Below are 21,647 nucleotides of genomic sequence, written 5' to 3'. Positions count from 1 at the left end.
TCAACAATTCAGTTTGCCCAACTCTCACCTCAAGCGACCTACTCTCTTTATCGTAGCTCGGAGCAGCGTTGTCCGATATTCAGAGGAGAACCTCATTATGCGTGTCATGCCCTTATGTCGGATCGTGTGACAGTTTCTCTGATCTCTACATTGAGCAAATAAGTAAGCGAGATCAGACCTTGGACTTTTAGCATCTTCTAGTCGTCGGCGGAAATACAACTCAGCTACACTGTTCATAATGCTGACAAGCTCGACCAGCCTCGTTTCGCTTCGTTTGCCAATGCGGTGAGATCGGATGCTAAATACTCAGCTTTCAACCCAACTCATCGAGTGTTTAGATCCTTGCATGACAAGCAGAGAAGGGAGTATTCATAACTTATACACACGCGAGACAAAATTCGGCAAAACTCATAGCCTGAACAAAGGAAAATGGACGAAAGGAGACTGGATATCCGAGAAAAGATTGCAATATGTGTACTGTCAGGAAAAGGAATCTTCTGCCGCTACCTCTTCAAGCCATTGAGGATAGCTTCAAGGGAAAGAAATGGTCGACTAGGTGAAAGTCACAAACCCACAACTTCGGTAACACGCTTCCAAATTTCCTGAGAGCCATCCCGACTTTTGACTGCACATCTTATGAGAATTCACATGCTGCGACGGAGAACCAAAATAGTGGGAAGGGTTTCAGTGCCCTGAGTGAATGATCCCATTATGACGTGAGATACATGACAGGAATTCCTAAACTCAGACTGGGGCATGATTCGCTCTGCAAATCCTGTATCTACCTTTTACAAGACGGGAGATGGACGAGGTTGAGGAAGCAAGAGGAAAATGATCGGATCGAAGATCTAAATCAGATCGAGATTCGATTTGATACCCACTTCCGTTTTTTTTTCCCAAAAAAATAAAGACAAAGAGTAAAAATGCTATGCAGCTGATATGCAGTCAGTCATATAAGCACATGCATGAATTGTACTGGAAAACTGAAACCCTGTGACCGCTTGAATTCGTTTGACCTTGTGATTTCCTTACGTCGTCTTTTTACGTTATGGGGAAATCGATCCCAGAGATATATACGACTAGAGTCAGGCGTACGATCCCAGAAGCTAAGATAGATAGAACAATAAGCTCTTCTCAGGTACAAAAGAAGAATCAAATAAGTAAAAATAAAGGTGAATCAAAAATATTGATGCAAGGAGTCTGTCACCTTTATAACGAGAGAATCATCTACATACAATTCCTCCGGTCTTCTGCCCTAGTACCCCTAGCTATAGTCAATGTTGGGCTGCCCTATTTAATTACCCTTTCGACAAGGGGCATGGTTGAATATTGGGAGTTTCATCTTTCTCTTTTTTCGTCCAACAAAACAGCTGAGGTCATGATCGTGTTGTTCTCTGGTCATGAGCAGTACAGAGATGGCATGCATTTCTTTACCATGTTAAGGGATCTTGAGCCTTCTCACCATGAATGTCAGAACAGAGCGATAGGAGAACCGAAAAAAAAGGGAACAAGCTAAAATCAGCTGCTCTCTCTCTTTCTCTATTTCTGTCTCTCTCATGTTACTATCTGTCGTAACCATAGATTCCAAAAACATCAAGATTCCCACGAAATAACGAGAAAAATTCATACACATGACTCTTATATATGTACATTTCCCACTTCAACTTATCATTTACAATTCAACTTATCTCTTCTAGTTTCATTATATATTGGATCTGATCTCGATCATTAATTCCTTCATCATCTCTCTCACGTACGCAAGCAAGAAGGGAATTAAAACGTCAGCAACGCAGGAAAAAGGTGATAGATATCGTAAGTTGGGAAGAGTGGGTAACTATGCAGCGAGGCACGTTTCCAACTTTACTTAGCCTCTGAATGGAAAAGTCAACCATTAAAACCCCCAACCCCCAATCCTCCCTGGTTTCTGCCGAATAACGCAAGGCACCGCACAGATATCTAATTCCTCCTCACACCGTTGTCCAATTCAAACCATATTATTGTCATACGTCAGCTTCTCAACAGGAAGGGTCCTAGGTGTATTACATACTTCTTTTCATAACATCTTTTCCGCCTGATCTCACACAATTGATTCCTGAGGTCAAAAAACAAGGTTGATTATCTCGAGATATCCTCAAGATTGGTTCATCGGCAGATCTTCATTCTCAATTGGTTTCGGATGGGAATCTCACCTGTTTACGCCACATCCCCCGAATAATTCAGCAAGAGGATACACGACAGACGTCCACAGTGCTGAGGAAATATACTTAATCGAAATACACATAAAGGATACCTTTGTATATCACTACGCACTCGGAAGCAAAGCGCCAAAGGAATGACTGAATTGTATTGATCTGGCACCTCCCATCTCAGCGACCACACTTTATTTGTTTTCAAGAGGAAGGTCAAGTTCAGATAAGCGATCAACAAGGCAAGTCATTTCATGGGTGCACCCACGTACTCTTTTATCTCCACTTTAATCAGATCTCAACATTTGTACGTTCAGGTTGACCAGAATAAGCATCTTGGTTCATCCGATACGGTTTCATCATTCCAACTGAGACAGGGAACGTATCCCCCAACTTTTTAACGGTCATCTCTGGTTGACAACTACCCGCAGGAGTATACATACCAACCATAGGAGTTTCCTGAAGGGACTAAAGAAGGTACCGTCCACTTCTCATAACCTTTATTCAGTGCACTACACTTCGACTTGCCGATCTTCAAGTCTTCCATTATTCAGCTTTTTAGTTTTCTTTCTTTCTCGCTTCTTTCTTTGCCTTACATCACCTACAGATATCATTGCATTGACTGCTCCTCGCTGAACCGCAAGATCTTTGTGACACATGGCTTCGGATCATTGTGCCTCTTGTCAAATTGATCATAATTTCGAGGAGTAATGAAGGGAGGAAGTGATTATCAATATCAAATGGACAATTCGCCATATCCGAGTGGTGTCCCACCCGACCGAAGACGTCCACCAAATCAACATCCTAACCATCCATCTCTTCCTCGCTCGGATTTCGACTCAGGGATCTCCAACACTGGTGGAAGGGTCGGGTCTAGCAGTGGAGACCATGACATGGGAAGAAATGGAAATGGAAGAAGTGATTTAGGTGGCGGCGAGGATAGAAATTTCCCTCAACGTTCTCAAATCAACGTTTCTCATTCATATCAGCCATTCACTGGTTATCAAAGTCCTCAAATGGATCTTCCCCCGCAGACTGCCCAACAATCTCGAGTCTTGCCACCTGGTCCACCCTTTGCGGCATATAATGTCCCTCAGCTTCGATCCGCACCTCACGGCTATCCAGAGACTATGCAACAGCTATCGTCCCCTGTGACAGCACATCGTTATGAATATCCAATCACACATCATCATCCCAATCCTATGGGCGGAAACGTTCTTGCTCCAAATCCTTCTGGAGATCAAGCACAACCAAATTACCAACAACCAACATATGGCGTCAATCCCAGAAGGAGAGAATCGATGCCTGAGATTCCCAATAAGGATCTTCCGAATCCGCTGTTCTCTCACAGACCGATAGCGAGTGGGATCGGACATGTTCAGAATGGTGCTAGAAACGGACACGGTTTGCATCCTCACGGTCATTCCCTCGGTAACGCTCCGTTGTCATCCCCAACTCAACAGATGTCATCAGACCATGGTCATCGGACCTGGCAACCAGTGACAGCCATTACACCTGCATCTGCAACACCGTCGACTCCACTCTCAGCAAGCAGTAGTAAGCGGTCCAAAGGGAGAAACGCGGATTCCCGACTTCCCGATGACAACCGTCAGGAAACGAACCATCCCGCTGCTCGCAGGGCCGGCGCTGGTTCAACCATCACCGATGAAGAGGGGTCGTCTCGTCCGACTACCAGTGAAACCTCTATGGGACTCGAAGATACCAATCAAAGCACTGTGCTCGTGAAAGATTTCTCGTCGTGCACTGCCGCGAATGCTAGCAATTATCAGAGAACCGATGAGGCCGGCGAACCAGACTTGGAGCCGAAAGAGGAGTTTGATGATAAAGTGGACCACAGGAAGAGAAAGCGGAATAGAACTATACGGAGTTGTGTTCCGTGTCACAATCACAAGCGAAAGGTGAGTTACTCATTCACTGAACGAGACCTCGAGCTTATTCGTCGTCACCAGTGCGATAGACAGAGACCGTGTGGTAGATGTATTTCATTGGGTCTTGTGAGTCGATAATCAGACTGCTTTCGGCGGGTTTTGCTGATTCCTTTGAAAGACTGGAACCTGTGTTTACGAGATAGATGAAACGCGAGATATGTAAGTCTGCATCTTCTGTACATCGCCAGATTGATACTGATATCTTTTTCAGGAATGATCCCGATATCGCTGAGAATGAACGTCTACGCCGGCGGATTGACGAATTGGAAAAAGTAGTACGAGAGTTACGCCAAAAAGCGCCGGTCCGCAACCAGATCTCCACCGTAGCTGTTCGTCCTGCAGCAGGCTCAACGAGCACAAACTTGGAGACTAGTGCAGGCGAGGACAAGAAGCGGCGTGTGATTGTAGATCGGTTTGCTCGTTTCAAGCTAGATGAAGCGAAGGATGCGGAGAATTCTGCTGCAGCTGCTGGAATTGGAAATAATAGTTCGAACCCCCCTTTTTGGGCGCCTCAAAGCACCATACATCCAAAGTCTGGAATAAACCGCACGTCATTTAGCAACTATTCTCCTCACCAGGAAATGACAGCAGGACCATCATCTGGTAGCGCGAAGAATGACTACAGGTCAGAGCCTTATCAAACTTATCTTTTACCAGGAGAAGAGATGTCGCAAGACAAGGACGGTCGAGAAGTCTACCTCGGTGCTAGCACTGGTAAATCAATGCTCCGAAGGGTAAGTCGATGAAACTGCTTGCGTTTTCTCTTTGCGGCTGCTGACTGGATGATAGCTTCGCGAGCTGGCTGCGGCGAAAGGTGAAAGTGAACTTCTCTCAGTACCTGAGGATGTGGCTTTCACTGGTGTATTTCCGGACATACGGAAAACCTTTCCTTTCACCACAATATGGAGTCACGAGAATTTCAGTGCCGAAATCACTGGCTTACTTCCAACGGTGGGTCAGGCTGAAACGTGAGCAGAAAGTTTTTGATGAGGACTCAGGGCGAAGGCTGGTAAAATTAGCTAACTCTCACGACGAATAGACTGTGGAACGCTTTCGAAGATGATTATGCTGTCTTTTTTCATCCATTTCACGTGTAAGTCTTGTGATCGAAGTGACAATCGTCGATAAGCTAACGGATTTTTCTTAGCCCAACTATTCATGCAGAATACTCTGCGTTCTTTTCGATGTCGACATCGGATAAAATGAATGTGCCACTTTCATCCCTCGCCTTGTATCTCATCATCTGCGGCCTTGGTAAGATCCTTCTCTATTATGTGTATCGGCAGATAATGAGTTGCTGATTTTCTTTGTGGAATAGGGTGTGTGATCCGAGCTACTACGGCAGAGATTTTTGGTGATCCAGACGCTCGGGTCGCTCAACAGAATAATCCTAAAAAGTCCTCACAACGAAATACCAAAGATCTGACTTGTAGTAGGCTGCAGAGCGAATTATATTGTAAGTACAGAAAAGCATTTCGTCAAACGATTGCATTATTGAGTAGAGATCCCAGGAGACAACTTTGACTGACCCGAATATAGTGTCCGCATCTCAACAGGCTTTGCGACTGTGTGCGTTTCTGGCTAATCCTTCGATGCCAACGATTCAAACCCAACTTCTACACATGGTTTATTTGTATGTGTTTGAATTCATCAGACCGTTTAATTCACGTCACATACTGAGTTTTCTCAAATAGATTGACCAGCGAAAGGGCTGCAGATTGCTGGACTATCGGAGGTACCGTTGTGAAACAGGCTATAGCGTTAGGGCTTCACAAAGATCCTTTGAGTTTGGATCCAAAGATTTCCATGCGAGATGCTGAGATTAGAAGACGACTCTGGTAAATTCCATCTGCAGTAGAATTGGTGAAGCTACTTACGCTGATGCTGCGTCTTGTAGGTGGTCTATCGCCGGATTCGACTGTATGCTCTGCCTATTCTTCGGTCGACCTAGTACCATCAACTATTATTCAACAAATCTCCCTCAAGATCGTCCTGATGCCAATCTAGCAGACCTCCCAGGCAGTGCTCAACAATATCTGCCACCTTCCAATGTACTGTCTAACGAGACCACAGAACAGACATATCATGCCGCGTATTACCAATTGACCATTCCTTCCATCGAATTACTTGATCGAATTTTCACTGTAGATAGAAGATTCAGTCGATCAACGATATATGGGTGGTTTTCCCCACCTCCAAAAGAGGATCAAGGTCCAATTCGTCAAGAAGAGGAAACCCGACATACTTACCAAGATGCAGTGCGTTTAGCACATGACATTAGTCAATGGTACTCACATCTACCCTCAGGAGTAAGGTTCAACGAGAATGATACACCAGAATTTCTACTTGGGTCTAGATCCAGAAAGCAGTTGAATCAAACTTTGATATTAAGCATGAAAACTTGGACTTTAGTGTAAGTCAACGTCCTTAGCTCACCTTTTTGAAGATTTCTGCAAGCTCAAAATGAGCTGACAAGACGCTTTTTAGAATGGTTCTTCATCGACCTTATCTCCGTCTCGACCCTTCTGCTTATCCAGAATCAACGGAGATTTGTGCACAAGCAACCCATCTGATTCTGAGGACATATAAATCAATGATGGACACAAAGAGTACTGTGTCTTGGTCTTTCTGGACAATGAGCTACAGGGTGAGTACCACAATAGCATCTAGCTTTTCCAATGAAAATGCTCATGATCTCGATCTACGTGTGCAGTCCTTTCAAGCAAGTGCCGTTTGCGCTTTCTTAGCTATCAGACAACCTGGATCCGAGTTGGCGGACAAATGTTTGGTAGGTGAAAAGTTTTTCTTCTTCTTCACCCTGCTGATATACGCCATCGCCATTCACAGACCGATCTAAGAGGAGCTCTTAGGATCTTCGAAGATCGATTGTCTACTTGGAATATCACTCATCCTGTTCAGGCGGATCTGTGTGAAGGATTAGTTCAGCTTGAGAAACTCGTAACGTGAGCGCAATCAGATTCGTAGAGGACAAAGAGTTCAATCGGACTAACTGTGTTGCAACAGTGCTGCTACAAAACAGCGTCATGATCCTCAGCAAAGTAACGTGAACAGTACTCATTCCTCGTTAACGTCCATGTCGCCTAATCTATTCGGTCTTTCACCTAACGCTTTCGCCGCGGATGTCAATTTTGCGACTCCCCTATCACAGATCCAAGCTTTTCCACCTATACCTATGCCACCTCCAGCTATCGGAATTGGAGGTGGCAATGCATATTATCCACCCTCAGGAGGAAGTTATGGTAACAATAGCACGAATAATAACGGCCCCGGTAATAATCATCCGGGCAGCCAGCAACCTGCTTATTCCAGTACCAACCATCAAGAGAATGTTGTCGGTCACCTTGCAGATGATTTCAATGGCCCGGAACCCAAAGCTTTACCTCAAGTGAGTGTACAACCTCTGGCAGTCTATAATATGTTGCCAAAACATATGCTAACAGTGTTGCAAATCTAGTTTTGGGCTCACATGTTCGGAATAAAAATGGATAAAGACTCGGAACCTTCAATGCCTTCTGGTTCTGACTCGACGTGGTAATCATCCAGCTGACTGGTCGAAAGATGAGTGATGTTGTAAGCTGAACTGGGCAGCTGCGTCTGTGGACTGAGATAGATCAATACAAGACACTCCGGCCTAGCGTTCATGTGGTTTTCTTCACCACAATTTCTTTACTGAATTTTCTGAAATCACAGTTATATATTGTACGCACCACTTTCATAACATCCTTACACATGCATTTTCCGAGCATTATCATGACATCCAGAAGCGATATTGTTACCGTTTTATGCACATTGTTCGGGTTAGAGAAAGCGAAATACCTGACGCCAGGATAGAATACTGCTATTCGGGCATTGTCCTGCCACCGTACACAAAGTGCCACGATTACGCTGTGTCTTTTGATCTGTATGACGGCCGGTTACTTTGTTTTGAGTTCTCCATCTTCCAGTCGATTCCACGTCTCGATAGAAGTGTAATCTATAACTGATTTGTGCTTTTCCTACATACTTGTCATTGCTATTTATATTGCGAACAAAATGGCCGACGTGAAGAAGAAGCAGTTGGTTTTCAATATGTGAGTGGGGTTGTGTTTTGGTGGACAAAGAGACCGCGACTGACTTAGTCTGTGTTGAACAGTATCGAGTTCTTACGGACTTCCGCTCAAGATGGAACTGTCAAAGAAGATGACAAGGAATCACTTGAAGTCGCAGGTAAGGTCAACATTCATTTATACTACCATCCGAAGGGAATCATTCAGCTAATGATACCTTTGTAGTTCAATGTATCGCCGAGTCGTTTGGTGTAGATCCTGATTCATCATCTGATCAAAAATCATATTCTATTGCACCTGCATCCCTTCTTTCCATATTAGATGTTTTCCTCAAAACAAAAGCTAAATCCTCATCCTCATCATCATCGACCACCTCCACCTCTACTCCTGCTCCTACACCTGCGTCTGGCAGTAGCAAAGAGGGTCCAACCGAAGAAGATAAGAAACAAGCTGAACAAATGAAGACTAAAGGAAATTCATTAATGTCAACTAAATTATACGATTCAGCCATTGAACAATATTCAGAAGCTATTAAACTCTTCCCCAATCCAGTGTATTACAGTAACAGAGCTGCCGCATGGGGTGGTTTAGGCAAACATGAAAAAGCTGTTGAAGATGCTGAAAAAGCATTGGAATTAGATCCTAAATTCGCTAAAGCTTATTCGAGATTAGGGTGAGTTGACCCTCTCATTCTTACTTCCTTGACCATTCCATTTCTTTGGAAACATTTCCGGACTGATGAGTGATTTCATTGTAGACACGCTCAATTCTCAATGGGTGAATATGAAGCTGCCGTTTCAGCCTATGAAGATGGATTGAAATTAGATTCTTCAAACAGTAATATGAAAGCTGCTTTAGCTACTGCTAAATCAAAACTGGCAGAATCGTCTTCTAATTCAGTCGCGGATCGTGAACCAACTCGAAACGACGGTGGAGCTGGTGCCGGTGCTGGCGGAATGCCTGATCTAAGTTCTTTGGCTAGTATGCTCGGAGGTGCAGGCGGAGGCGGAAGTGGTGGTGGCGGTGGTGGTGGTGGTATGCCTGATTTAGCTAGTTTGATGAACAACCCTCAAATGATGGCCATGTAAGTTCCTATTTTCTTCGAACATCTGCGTAAGAATGTAGCTGATGTCGGATTTCCTCATACAGGGCTCAACAAATGATGGCTAATGGTGGACTGGAGAGACTCATGCAAAACCCAGCTTTGAGAGGTATGGCTGAAAACATGCAAAATGGTGGTGGAATGCCTGATATGAGTCAATTGGCTAATGATCCTAGTTTGAGAGATTTGTGAGTCGCTTTACTATCTGTTTTTGTATCGTTGAGTTTCGCTGATCGAAAACTTTTGGACGTTTCGTAGGGCTTCGCAGTTCATGGGTGGTCAGGGACAAGGACAAGGACGAGGAGCATAATTTTGCCGGAGACATACCAGAGCAATGGTTGGGTCTGTGAGACAAGGAGATATACGCTACTGTTTTTGCAAGAATGATGCAAGGTCATACGTTGGTCGTAGCTTCATCCTCACACAGTCTTTTGCTCGACTATCGTGACATGTGCCCATAAAATAGGTAACTATTCTTCGATGACAGGACAAGGGGCAAGTGGTACATTTTCGTGTCCATGGAGCGAGATATTCTAACACCTTTCGACACACCATGAAACGAGAGATCTCCTAATGTAACTTGGTCTTGATAGAACAAGGTCAAGATTGGTGTGAATACTTGAGAACACATCATAAGCATATATAATAACACAATATCTGGTTCTTTGTCCTTGCTCTGTTTTTGCCTGCAACGTCTCCTGTTACACTGCGCGTCGCTGAGCTACATCCGATCTCATTTCACTCCTGCTGCATGTTGTACACGAGCATCGTCACCCAAAACGAGAATATCATAGTTGCAGGTGAGGATCCTGCCGGGCAAGGTGTCAAGAAGCAAAAGCTCACATGTCTATACTTGCATCCGTTTTAAGGCCCAGCTATATTTTTGTTTGATACCGTCCCTAATCCTTCATCACAAGTGACTTAAGTGTCATTTCTTTTCGATCTGGTGAAGGCCGACTCATGATAAAAATGTCAGCTATTGCTCGGAAAAAGCGCGAATTCAGATAATGTCGGTAATGGGGTCAGCAGTGGTAAAAAGAAGATCGTGACCACTCAAACTACCGTAGTGGGAGACGATGAGCGGTACAAGCGATTTCCGTTTGCGATAGCCCGTATCATCTATACAGCATGTATGTGTACTGAAACACGGACTGCCTCAAGTAGTCTGTTCAGTATAGATTCAATCGGTCATATGGGCATGAAACCTCGATGCAGGTCTGTCATTGGTGAATGGTATGGCCTAACGACGATGGACTAGAACAAACATGCATATTGGCTGGATTTGTGATGTTTGGAAATTTATTTTAGGGCGCTCCACACACCACGTCGCCTACAGAAGTATTGAGGATAAGGGCAACAATGAGGCCGTACAGACCCTATTTAAAAGACAATATATCAGTTCCTTATTCACTACGATTACTTGTACGTGATCGCATGAATCGCTCAGGGTTGGCGATCACTTATCTTGGACCATAACAGCAAAAATCCGAAGAGGGTCACAACTCACGATGACTTCAGCGAAAATGAGGATCAAGACCATTGATACGAATACTCTTGATTCGTAGAGATATGCTCGGACACACTATTCGTGTATTTGAAGCGCAATATGAGTGGAATTATCCCTACTGCAAGGTCCATCATTAAGGAGAGGGGAACTCACAGCATCTCCGACTATACCAATAGCATAACCAGCTGCTAAACCAGTAAACCCACAAGCTATCCCAAAGCAAACATATCAGCTTTCCTATATTCCGAAAGGGATTGAAGTGAGGTAGACAAAGTAGACATACCGAGACCAGCGGCTAAGTGGATGAACCCTGCAAAGAGTGAATATGGCTCGGTAGGCGATACTACACCGAATTGACGGAAATTAGCGACAAAGGAATGTTAAGGATCTTCGATCGATGGAAAAGGTCACTCACTGTTACCTGCAATCAATACAGACACGACTAATCCATAGACAGCGATAACTGAACGTATAATCAGTCAGATACGTCTGAGTGGCGGGGAACGAGAAAGGGGGACATACTACCGGACATCTATGAAATATGAGTTAGCTATTTAAAAAGGGCTACGTTTTCCAGCATCACTCACGACGACGGGTATCAGAGACTAGCATTCGTCCACGCGATGTAAGCTTTTACCTGTACTTCAAGAGAAACACTGAGCATACCTTCATGATCAAATCAGGTCTGTACCTCAAGTCAGCTTTAACCGCAATCGTAAACAAAGCACTACTAAGCTCACCTGAATGTACCTAAACCTGCAATTCCGATACCAGCCTTTGAAGTTCCATAAGCTGCTCCAACAGTAGAAAAAATCATCTGTTCAGCCTGATTAGCGTTACTGTACTCGAATTTCAGATATCACAAGCACATACAGCGCTAGCTACACCGGCAAAGCTATCAACGGTTTGTTAGCGTTAGCGCATCTCGATCTTGTCACGACAAGATGAAACAAGTGGGACATAAGGATACGCACCCGAAGAACGGCGCCCATGGGGGACAGAGCTCTGACATTCTGGCGTTGTGCTTATGTGCGATTGTACAGTGATACGGATGGAGTATAAGCAATGATTAACGACGAAATCACAGCGAAAGCCATGCATATAATGATGATGACAGTGAGATGAGTGATACCGGACCGACGGAATCAAATCAAATGTTACCAATGTAGTCAAAGTCCACGTCATGGTAATCTCCCATATTCACGCTTTCACGCGTTTTCAAAAGATTATCTAATAATTATGTTCCATGACATTCATCCAAAAGTTCGATCCGCATCATATATCATTCAACTCACCCACAAAAGCAACCTTGACAAGTAGATTAAGAGCTAGTCAAAGATGCAAGGAAGACTCCCCCAGATGGTAAGTCAGCTCATAAGAAAGTGTGTTCCTTCACCGAAATAAGCTGACACTAGAAATCTAGCAACCGACCGTTGTCCTCCTTCGAGGTGAGTATGAACAGTCCATTTCATATGGTGACGGTCACGGTTGGCACAAGGTAGCATGCTGATGTATAAATATGCTTTCAGAGGGTACGGATACTTCTCAAGGTTTAGGTCAACTTTTGTCCAACATCTCAGCATGTCTTGCCGTAGCTCAAACTATTGCTACTACGCTTGGACCCCGAGGTATGGACAAATTGATTGTCGATGACAGAGGACTTGCTACCATATCAAGTAAGCTCTGATCTCATCTTTCATGTCTCAAATTAGTCAGGAGCTAATAAGTCTGCACTCAGATGACGGAGCTACCATTCTTAAACTCCTTGATGTCGTTCACCCTGCCGCTAGAACTTTAGTAGATATCGCTCGGGCACAAGATGCCGAAGTCGGAGATGGTACAACCAGTGTGACTCTACTGTAAGTGACCATGCGCATCATGGATTATAATACTTCCCGTCAAAATTATCAAGGCTGACACATTACACGATGCATAGCGCTGCTGAGATATTGAAGGAGGTAAGGCCTTTCCTTGAGGAAGGTGTAGGACCCCATGTCATTATTAAGGGATTGAGGGAGGCTAAGACTTTGGTGAGTGTACTGCTTCGTGATAATCAGTAAATGGCCAGAACACTTACATGCTGCAAATTCGCAGGCTATCAAACGAATCAACGAGATTGCTGTAACGATAGACAAATCAAATCCAGAGTACGTTCTGTTTTCACTTTCATATCTTCTATCGCATTTTGACACTGTCTTTTACTAATCTTCATACTATCTCACCTACAGGAAATTCCGTGAACTCCTTATTCAGTGTGCTTCTACTTCCATGTCATCCAAATTGATCCATTCTCAAACCCCATTCTTCTCCAACATGGTGGTTGACGCTGTCCTTTCTCTCGACCAAAACGATCTCGACGAATCACTCATTGGCGTAAAGAAAGTTCCCGGTGGAGGTATGCAAGATTCGCAATTGATCAGAGGGGTAGCTTTCAAGAAAACATTCTCTTATGCTGGATTCGAGCAACAACCTAAATCGTTCAAAGATCCCAAGATCTTATGTCTTAACGTAGAATTGGAATTGAAAGCAGAGAAAGATAATGCTGAAGTTAGAGTGAACGAAGTATCAGAATATCAAGCTATCGTGGACGCTGAATGGTCAATCATTTACCGAAAATTAGAAGCTATAGTAGACACAGGTGCAAAAGTTGTTTTATCGAAATTGCCAATTGGCGATTTAGCTACTCAATATTTCGCTGATAGAGATATCTTCTGTGCTGGAAGAGTTACTGCTGGAGATCTGAAAAGAGTGGTTCAAGCTGTTGGAGGATCAATTCAATCAACTTGCTCCGATATCGAACCTCATCATTTAGGTCAATGCGGTACTTTTGAAGAAAGTCAGATCGGTGGTGAAAGATTCAACTTGTTCCAAGATTGCACAAAGTCCAAAACATGTACTTTGATCTTGAGAGGTGGTGCCGAACAATTCATCGCTGAAGTAGAAAGAAGTTTACACGATTCGATCATGATTGTGAAGAGAGCAATTCAAAACAACAGCGTAGTAGCTGGTGGTGGAGCTTGCGAGGTTAGTAACCTTTTTCAGTTATCAGTGAAGCAGTACATAACCAGCGCTGACGTGCCTGTTCCTTGTGCTACATAGATGGAAATTTCTAAATTCCTCCGAGGACACTCCAGAACAATTATGGGTAAACAACAACTTATAGTTGGAGCTGTAGCCAAAGCACTTGAAATCATACCTCGACAAATTTGTGATAACGCGGGTCTTGACGCTACCGACATATTGAACAAATTGAGGATGAGACATGCTCAGGAAGATCTGTGGGCTGGTGTAGATGTCGATTCGGAGAACGTACAAGACAACATGAAGAGATTTGTTTGGGAACCTGCTTTGGTCAAAACCAATGCTTTATCAAGTGCTATAGATGCCGCTTGTTTGATCTTAAGTGTAGATGAAACAGTTCGAAATCCACAATCCGAAGTGAGTAAAACTCGTCCCAGTTGGTGAAAAATCAAAAACATAAGCTGATCTTTATAAACAATTCGCAGGCACCTCAAGCTGGTCCACCTATGCCTAGAGGAGCAGCTCAACAAGCATTAAGAGGAGGAAGAGGAAGAGGTATGCCCAGACGATAGGAGTCATGGGGGATTAGTAGTCAAGTAGAACATTGTCAATTGGAATGTCATATTTCCATGCATATTGCAGGTTTAGCAGGTTTCCAATAGACTGGGCGGTTTTACTCGGACTTCGATCTCACTAGCACAAGTTTTCTTTGATTCTTCGATTGAGCTTCTGACCGAGGCTGTAAGAAGCTCACGCTGTCGGTCACGGTTTTTAATCTTGATCTCGGTGACTCGGCGAACTTGAGCGTGAAGGACCATGAGTACAGGGCGGAGGCGGATTGTCCTTGACGACGACTTGATTAATGGTCATGACGATGATGATGTTGGATTTGATCGAGGCGTTCCTGTGTGTACGATTACCATCAACTTCCCAACACGCTGAAATTGCATTTATTCTTATCGTTATTGCATTCCCATCATTCAAGCTTCTTTACCTTATGGATGACGTAATTACACCTGCTATGACTGTTAAGGCTGTTGGAGACAATGTCCGTTTACAGATGATATGGATTAAAAGACGCTTCTTGCTGATGGCGCAAGGAACCACACATTGGGCCGTCTCAGTGTAAGAAGATGTTCATACACTGCGCATTCATGGAATCTTTGATATTGTAGTACAAAGTACTGTGAGTTGGTTATAGTACAAAGGTCCAATGCGTTTCAATCGATGGTTTACAGAACTGTGCATGGGATTTCACAAAAGAACACCAACTTACTTTTTGAGGCTTTTCCCCCATCACTCCGCTTGAATTCCAATTGACCCCTCCTTTGAGTGAGATTCCAAACCAATCCAAGTTCAAAGGTCCTTCAATGATGTCCTTTCTCAAGAACAGATCTGTATCAATGCGTGATCTGATTTGCCCATGCGTCCACTTCCTTGCCCGTTAGGAGAATTGACAAGCATCCGAGCTCCGTGTCAAGTAATAGGAACCAAGTAACCTAATTGGATTTACAGTTTGGGGGTTCGAAGTAGTTTGCTTCTGGCTTGAAATGAGTAAGTGTACTACTTGGCGAGAGAGTCAGCTTTGAATAAGTAGAAATCTGATTCAGAGATGACATGGGGAAAAAGGTATAAGAGAGAGCCTTTTTCCGTCGTTGACATAATCTGATTCACCCATCGACTCAACGGTTGACCTATCAATCTTCAAATCCACCTCAGTCATCACTTGACAATCCACCAAACCATCAATCATCAAACCCACCAACTGACGCAAACTAAGCTCAAGAATGTTTTTGTTCAAGATCATCGCTTTCTCCTCAGTACTTTCAACTCTCGCTCTTCCATTCCCATTGAGCCACAATCAACCTCGAGCTATCGCTATCAATTCTGACCCAGTCAAAGAAGTAGGAATCAATGCTTTCGGTCGAGCCATTGCCGCTATCGCTGAAGATCCCATTCCTGCCGTTACCTCAATCGACCACGTTCATATCGATGCTATCGCTCGAGCTATCGCAGCTATCTCAGATAAGTCCTCATCTACCGTCCAGCCTACCAAGAGAGCTATTGCTATCTCACCATCCGATAAGCCCATTCACCCGGACGCCATTGCTAGAGCTATCGCTGCCATTGCAGTAACATCGGACGACCCTTCAAAAAGTCAGACATTAGGAATCGATGCTATCGCACGTGCCATCGCTATCAAACCTTCCAAGCCTACTGGAATCCATTTAGATGCAATTGCTAGATATGAACAAGAAGAAAGAGCTATAGCGGCTATAGCAGTCATTACAACAACTGCTTCCTCCACAGAACCCAAGAAGACCGGATGGAACGTAAACGCTATTGCTAAGTAACATTATGTGAGTACTGATAGAGTCAGTCAAACTTATAGCGCGAGGTAGATCAGAGTACGCTGACAAATCTCATAGCAGTAGTTGATGATAATTCTTCACTAGAAACTGAATGGATGATGACTCGCTGGTTCGGGATCTTCCTTCCTTTGCCTAAGCTATACTGTGCTCTGCAGCCACATTCTCCTTTCAGTCTCTTCCTGTGTGATATATAATTTACAGTAACATGCAACTATCATACTCATTGAACAGCCCTTTTCTGTTTTGAAACTTTCAATGGATTGATAATACATATGACACAATGATGACAACGGCTCCTTACACAGACTTCGCTTAGTGTATGACCGCATCATCCACAATCCTTTCATTCTGTACTAGCACGCGTATCAGTTTCAGCTGGATCGAGATGTTGAACGGCATAGATACGAATCTGCGCCGGAGTTTGACTCGTGGAACGTTGATACATGAGCTCTTAAGGAGGTTTGCGGTATTTGTGTATATATACTGTACATAAGTTTGTATGTCGTTTCTTCCCACAGCAAAGCCCTCGTCCCTAAAGACTCATAACGATCATACTGCCATAACGACTTTGATATTTGATAGCTTGTATACTGTGATGCCGCCGGTTAGAAAGAACAGGTCTTCGAGTCAAGACAACGTATCAAGCGCTATCTACCCATGCGTCGCCTCCAGTAAAAGATCTGCATCCGGGCTTTGCGGTAAGGAATGCAAATCTTTCATGGAGGATATGGAGTCAGTAGCCCTTTGTACCCAACATGTAAGTAAATTCAGTCAAATCATTTCCGTAGAACCGCAATCGGATGACCATGAGACTGACCTGCCTGCATCATTTCGCAGATGCAATGCATGCAAGGGCTCAAAGAGTGCGAAGTTGACGCTGGTAAGAATGATAGGCTCCTTCCATCTTGGGTGTCCAACTGCTTGAGTATCGACAGGCAAATTGAGGCATGGTTGACAGCTCATAATGTGTCCTCAAGGAGCTGTAATCCATTCAGAATTCGCAGTAAAGGGATCATCAAGCTTAGCCGAGAAGAGTACAAAGCATCTGTACTAGAACAGAGACCTTACCGACCTTTGCTGTTGGATGATACTCAAGGCACTTTAGTACAGAGCTCTGTCAAAATAAGTGAGGCGGCCAAACCCTCGTCCACTGGACCCTCGAGCAACACTCGAAGAAATCCCGACAGCAGTAATCACAACGATGATGCGCTTCCTGTCGTCAACTACTCACGAGATGATACTTTTTCTCCCCTGTCCCACGACGTGCTCGATCTGCGATATTCATTTGTTTCAATTGGTCGTCTGGGAACCACTGAGGTATTCCAATATCATCAGCACGATAGCAATACCGCAACATATCATGGAAGTAGCGGAGTGGAAGTGCCCCGATGGATAAATGAGAGTGAACAACCTAGCGACCACTCTTGGTCTACATTCGTGGAAGATCCCCGGTTCACCACGTCAAGAGAGTCAGATCCATCACACGTAGGATATCCAGCTTCTAATAAACAAGGAGACGATGATATTTCGATAGAGCAAACCTTGGAAAAGGCTTTAGGAGAATTCCTCTCGCAAAACAGCACTTCAGTATCCTTTCAGAGTCATTCTTGAGACCGTGTTCACAGCGCTCTTTCAATGACAGGCAAAATGCTAGTTGAGAGGCCTCTCTTTGACTGTACCACCAATAAGGAGGACTAGCGGTAGTATGCTCGAGCACCTTGGCATGGGGATGGAACCCCGTTATTGCGACCTTGACGTAATAAAGTAGTATTTTATGGACAGTTGATGTTTCGTGTACGAGTGTTTACGACTCGACATTATTCCCATGCAGCAGGACATTAGTAGGAATTAGTATTGTATACTGTATCCTACACTTGATGCTCAAACCCCAGATCATCTACATGCACTTTCCTTGGAAGTGCTTATATCAATCAGCTAGTGCCACACATATTCAAGGATCATAATTCTGATGATGATAATGATGGCTGATTGACCCTGGCCTGATTTATTGTTGCTCCATCAATTGAATCGCAGGAAACTCCTTTAGGGAGGCTATGACCAAATCAACGCAAGTATATACCACACGAACATCCGTTAGGTCGACGTCGGAGAGATCTGATGTGTTCGTGTGTTTCTTTGTTGTGTGTACTCGATTGTCATTATAGAATCGAGCTTCTGCTCGGCTCACGCAAAGATGCAGATCTGATTCGATATAATCACGCAGTCACTTGATATCGGTAAGCTGAGGTTTGAACAAAGACCAGGTGATCCGACGATCAATAAATGAATGGAGATGAGCCCATACGAACCCAACAGTGGGTGTAGTACACATATAAATGAAATCCAGTATAATATCTCTTCTCTTTCTTTTTCTCCCTCTCTCTCTCATTCGTAATTCAGTTCAATCACATACTTACCATGAGGTCTACCATCATCTCACTGATACTTTACTTGAACCTATTCTCTCTCGCAGTGTACGGCTTCGCATCACCAGAGGAAGATGCCACTATGGTAGAATACCGTTCTCTTATTCCTAAAGACACATGTGTTTGTCCTTATGATCCTGAAATACCTGAAAAATGGCTTGCATGTGGTGAGTCTGTGTTACCTCCTTTTCTCCCTTCGACCAAGAGCAAGAGCATGGTCTGACGGAGCTCTGTGCGTAGTGGCTGAATGTGCAGAGCATGAAAAGAGAATGCATCTCTCCCACAGGGATCTGAGCCATCTGACTAGACAAGTTTGTATCTGTCCGGAAGATGAACCAAACTGTCGTAAGTCAGACTCCCATTGCCTCTTGTTTTCGTGGTCCTAGCTGCTGCTTCGTACTACGTGTATTCATTGTGATTGAAACGTTATGCCAGCATGCCCCTTGATCCCTCCACCTGATTGCTGCTATACCACCAATTACAAGAGAGACCTCACCAACGTCATGCCGGCTTTGCACGCCCGTACTTGTCCACCTGAAGGAGAAAAGGTTTGTTATCGTGTTCGTGGTGAGATCGTTTGCATCAGTAAGCCGATTTCTCCTGTATCCATGTACTCGAACAGTATACAGTAGTACTGATGATTGTGAGTGTGGCAGCTTGCATCGAAGAACGTATCGTTTGTCCAGAGTACAAAAGGGCCAAAGAAGATACAGGTGCTATAGTCTGCCTCAATTCTGTCGACGGTACAATCAGGTGTCGTAAGTCCATCTTGCAACATCTCGAATACTTGGTTTGAATACTGATGATACTTGAAAATCTATTCAGCTTCCTGTCCACCTAGATGCCCTCTTTGTCCGCTTGAACAGCGATCAGATGCAGCTTCTGAAGATAGCTCTATATGGTGTCGTACGTACTTCTTTCTCTTTCATTTCACCGTTATTGCCGCCGCATATGTTCTGAATCTCATTGATCTCGTGTTTTGGCATGAAGCCCCTTGCAATCCACCTCATCCTCCTAATTGTCCTGGATGCAAGTACAACGAACTCGGGTCTATCGTCTGCCGTGAGTCGTATTATTTTGTCTCAAACACTCCAGAAGTATGACATACATATTCACCTACGTGAACACCAGCCTACTGTCCCTGGCCCCCTACGCCCAGCCCAGCACCGTCTCCCTCGCCCCCTATCGCTTGTCCTCTGAGCAAGAAATATTGCATTGCTAACAAGGACGGCACATATACTTGTCGTGAGTTATACTTCCGTTTTGAGCTACCCAACACTCTCAACGTGAGTGAATGAGACAAGAGAACTGAATGTAAAATCAATTTGTGCTGGATATAGCTGGATGTGGTCCAATCACACCTACTGCCATCACGGAGTGAGAAATATCCTGTACCGACCCTCCTGCGCAGCTCGATTGTTTGCTTTGTGACGTGACCGTTTTGAGTGAACAACATGTGCGCGATCAGATATTTGTAACATACGTACTTCCTGAGGTGCAATGCTATGCATATGAACTTGTGTAGATGACTGATGTCCGAGGGTCGCTGTGGTTTTATTTCGCAACCCGCAAACAGAATGTGGTAGCCGAATCGCCAAAGGCGCTGGGAAAGTGTATCTTATGCCCTTGAATGAACTTTTCGACAAGTGCTGTCTAAAAATGAGTGTGAGGAAGGAAGTACATGTTGGCTTTCCCATACAGTATATTCCTCTAACAATTACATAGCCAAGTGATATCCTTTTGTTCTATTTTTACACCTTCCCCCACTTTTGAGTCCTACAATAAACCTCCTTTGAACGAATCGATCAGGTTTCTTAATAACATTACGACCTAAGACGACACTTACTAAAAAGGCGTAATCTCTGGGCCATTGTGATATATGTCATGTTCGACATAGTCTTATGCTTCTCTCCGAATGACCGAATGGTCCTTTGATCTATTCTCATATCATTGTTGAGGCGTGAGACACATTCGGTACTCGTGATTACAGGGGTAAGAGTGTATTGCCAGTTATATAAGGATCAATTTTATTCCTTTCTTTCCAACTTTTCATTTAACCATCTCTTCGCCTAGTAGAAATTCGATCATCGTCTTACTCAAGCCAAGTCCAACAAATAATGAAATTCTCGGTTCTCACTACACTCAGTTTACTCGCTACGATCTCGTCTGTCGTCGCTTTACCAGCTGATAGAGGTGTTTCAGAAAGACAAGTTTGTCATTGCCCAATTGATGAGCCCGATTGTGGTAAGTCTGCTTTTCATCTTTTTAATGAAGTGGATCTTGTTTCCGAATATTTGACACTCCCTTCATGAGGGTCCTCGCTCGAGTTGGAGTGATAACTGACGGCTGATTCTCCATGAAATCGATTTCCAGTTTGTGCATGTCCTGATGGAAGTCAACCAGTATGCTATTACGTCCTAGGTGAAAGGAAATGTCTTCGTAAGTCTTCCTTTTCTCTCTAGCTGTTACTGTAAACCACCATGATGATTTTCAATGGACAAAAATTCAATCTACATTGACATGCTGATTGGTCGTACGATTCTGTAGCTTGCCCTGAAGACACAGATCTCGATGCCCTTCCTGGAGATAATAAACCGCCTTCAACTTCAACTGTCGCTTGACACCGTATACTCGACGAGTCACTGCACACGTCGGAGACTGGATGATGAGCATTCTGGTTATAACCGTTTCATGCATTTTATCACTGTTAGCCTCATTAGCCGCCAGGAATTACGAAAGAGAATAAAGTTCTACTTCATGGACTGAGGTAATATACATTCGAATGGGAAATTTGCCTGTTTGCAGTCACCGTATGTAAGCTCGGAACAAAAGCAGGTTCTCCTTCATGGGTAACACTAATACTGTAGTACACGTAACGGATTCCGTTCATTTGACAGTAGTTTGCAGATTGATGATATTCATATCTTGATATTATTAATTAATTTTACTATATTGTATTACTTTAAAAGATTGTAGATAGAAAAGAAAAAATCTGAATCGACCAATACACTGAAACA

At 43.9% G+C, this 21,647-nt stretch overlaps 6 protein-coding genes across 6 annotated transcripts; 5 read left to right on the top strand and 1 right to left on the bottom strand.

Moving 5' to 3' along the window:
* Nucleotides 1-2,926: 2,926 nt before the first annotated feature.
* On the top strand, nucleotides 2,927-7,691 carry IL334_003444 (uncharacterized protein; the record flags this gene model as incomplete). Its single annotated transcript, XM_062935174.1, has 16 exons — nucleotides 2,927-4,105; nucleotides 4,157-4,201; nucleotides 4,254-4,294; nucleotides 4,347-4,869; nucleotides 4,925-5,103; nucleotides 5,175-5,228; nucleotides 5,283-5,389; nucleotides 5,454-5,591; nucleotides 5,675-5,768; nucleotides 5,830-5,973; nucleotides 6,033-6,548; nucleotides 6,623-6,782; nucleotides 6,849-6,923; nucleotides 6,983-7,098; nucleotides 7,160-7,541; nucleotides 7,611-7,691. The coding sequence occupies 16 exons, from the start codon at nucleotides 2,927-2,929 to the stop codon at nucleotides 7,689-7,691; spliced, it is 3,834 nt and encodes a 1,277-aa protein (XP_062791225.1).
* Nucleotides 7,692-8,188: 497 nt separating this feature from the next.
* On the top strand, nucleotides 8,189-9,614 carry IL334_003443 (uncharacterized protein; the record flags this gene model as incomplete). The annotated part of the gene is made up of 6 exons (XM_062935173.1): nucleotides 8,189-8,226; nucleotides 8,289-8,362; nucleotides 8,428-8,875; nucleotides 8,960-9,286; nucleotides 9,352-9,492; nucleotides 9,563-9,614. The coding sequence occupies 6 exons, from the start codon at nucleotides 8,189-8,191 to the stop codon at nucleotides 9,612-9,614; spliced, it is 1,080 nt and encodes a 359-aa protein (XP_062791224.1).
* Nucleotides 9,615-10,608: 994 nt separating this feature from the next.
* IL334_003442 (V-type proton ATPase proteolipid subunit 2) lies at nucleotides 10,609-11,823 on the bottom strand (the record flags this gene model as incomplete). The annotated part of the gene is made up of 11 exons (XM_062935172.1): nucleotides 10,609-10,680; nucleotides 10,812-10,886; nucleotides 10,965-11,020; nucleotides 11,095-11,154; nucleotides 11,227-11,274; nucleotides 11,334-11,343; nucleotides 11,399-11,416; nucleotides 11,478-11,496; nucleotides 11,552-11,628; nucleotides 11,685-11,706; nucleotides 11,786-11,823. The coding sequence occupies 11 exons, from the start codon at nucleotides 11,821-11,823 to the stop codon at nucleotides 10,609-10,611; spliced, it is 495 nt and encodes a 164-aa protein (XP_062791223.1).
* Nucleotides 11,824-12,149: 326 nt separating this feature from the next.
* Nucleotides 12,150-14,404, top strand: IL334_003441 (T-complex protein 1, eta subunit; the record flags this gene model as incomplete). Its single annotated transcript, XM_062935171.1, has 9 exons — nucleotides 12,150-12,173; nucleotides 12,235-12,259; nucleotides 12,341-12,487; nucleotides 12,550-12,670; nucleotides 12,748-12,841; nucleotides 12,906-12,958; nucleotides 13,040-13,835; nucleotides 13,911-14,249; nucleotides 14,318-14,404. The coding sequence occupies 9 exons, from the start codon at nucleotides 12,150-12,152 to the stop codon at nucleotides 14,402-14,404; spliced, it is 1,686 nt and encodes a 561-aa protein (XP_062791222.1).
* Nucleotides 14,405-15,619: 1,215 nt separating this feature from the next.
* IL334_003440 (uncharacterized protein) lies at nucleotides 15,620-16,186 on the top strand (the record flags this gene model as incomplete). Its single annotated transcript, XM_062935170.1, has 1 exon — nucleotides 15,620-16,186. One exon carries the CDS (start codon nucleotides 15,620-15,622, stop codon nucleotides 16,184-16,186), a length of 567 nt encoding a protein of 188 aa, XP_062791221.1.
* A 4,561-nt stretch (nucleotides 16,187-20,747) lies between these two features.
* Nucleotides 20,748-21,251, top strand: IL334_003439 (uncharacterized protein; the record flags this gene model as incomplete). Its single annotated transcript, XM_062935169.1, has 3 exons — nucleotides 20,748-20,874; nucleotides 21,004-21,069; nucleotides 21,178-21,251. 3 exons carry the CDS (start codon nucleotides 20,748-20,750, stop codon nucleotides 21,249-21,251), a joined length of 267 nt encoding a protein of 88 aa, XP_062791220.1.
* Between the last annotated feature and the right edge of the window lie 396 nt (nucleotides 21,252-21,647).

The sequence above is a fragment of the Kwoniella shivajii genome, chromosome 4 (assembly GCF_035658355.1).
Source record: "Kwoniella shivajii chromosome 4, complete sequence".
Taxonomy (NCBI): Eukaryota; Fungi; Basidiomycota; class Tremellomycetes; order Tremellales; family Cryptococcaceae; genus Kwoniella; species Kwoniella shivajii.
The sequence above is the reverse complement of the archived record's forward strand: the minus strand, read 5'-3'. Positions and strand labels throughout refer to the sequence as shown.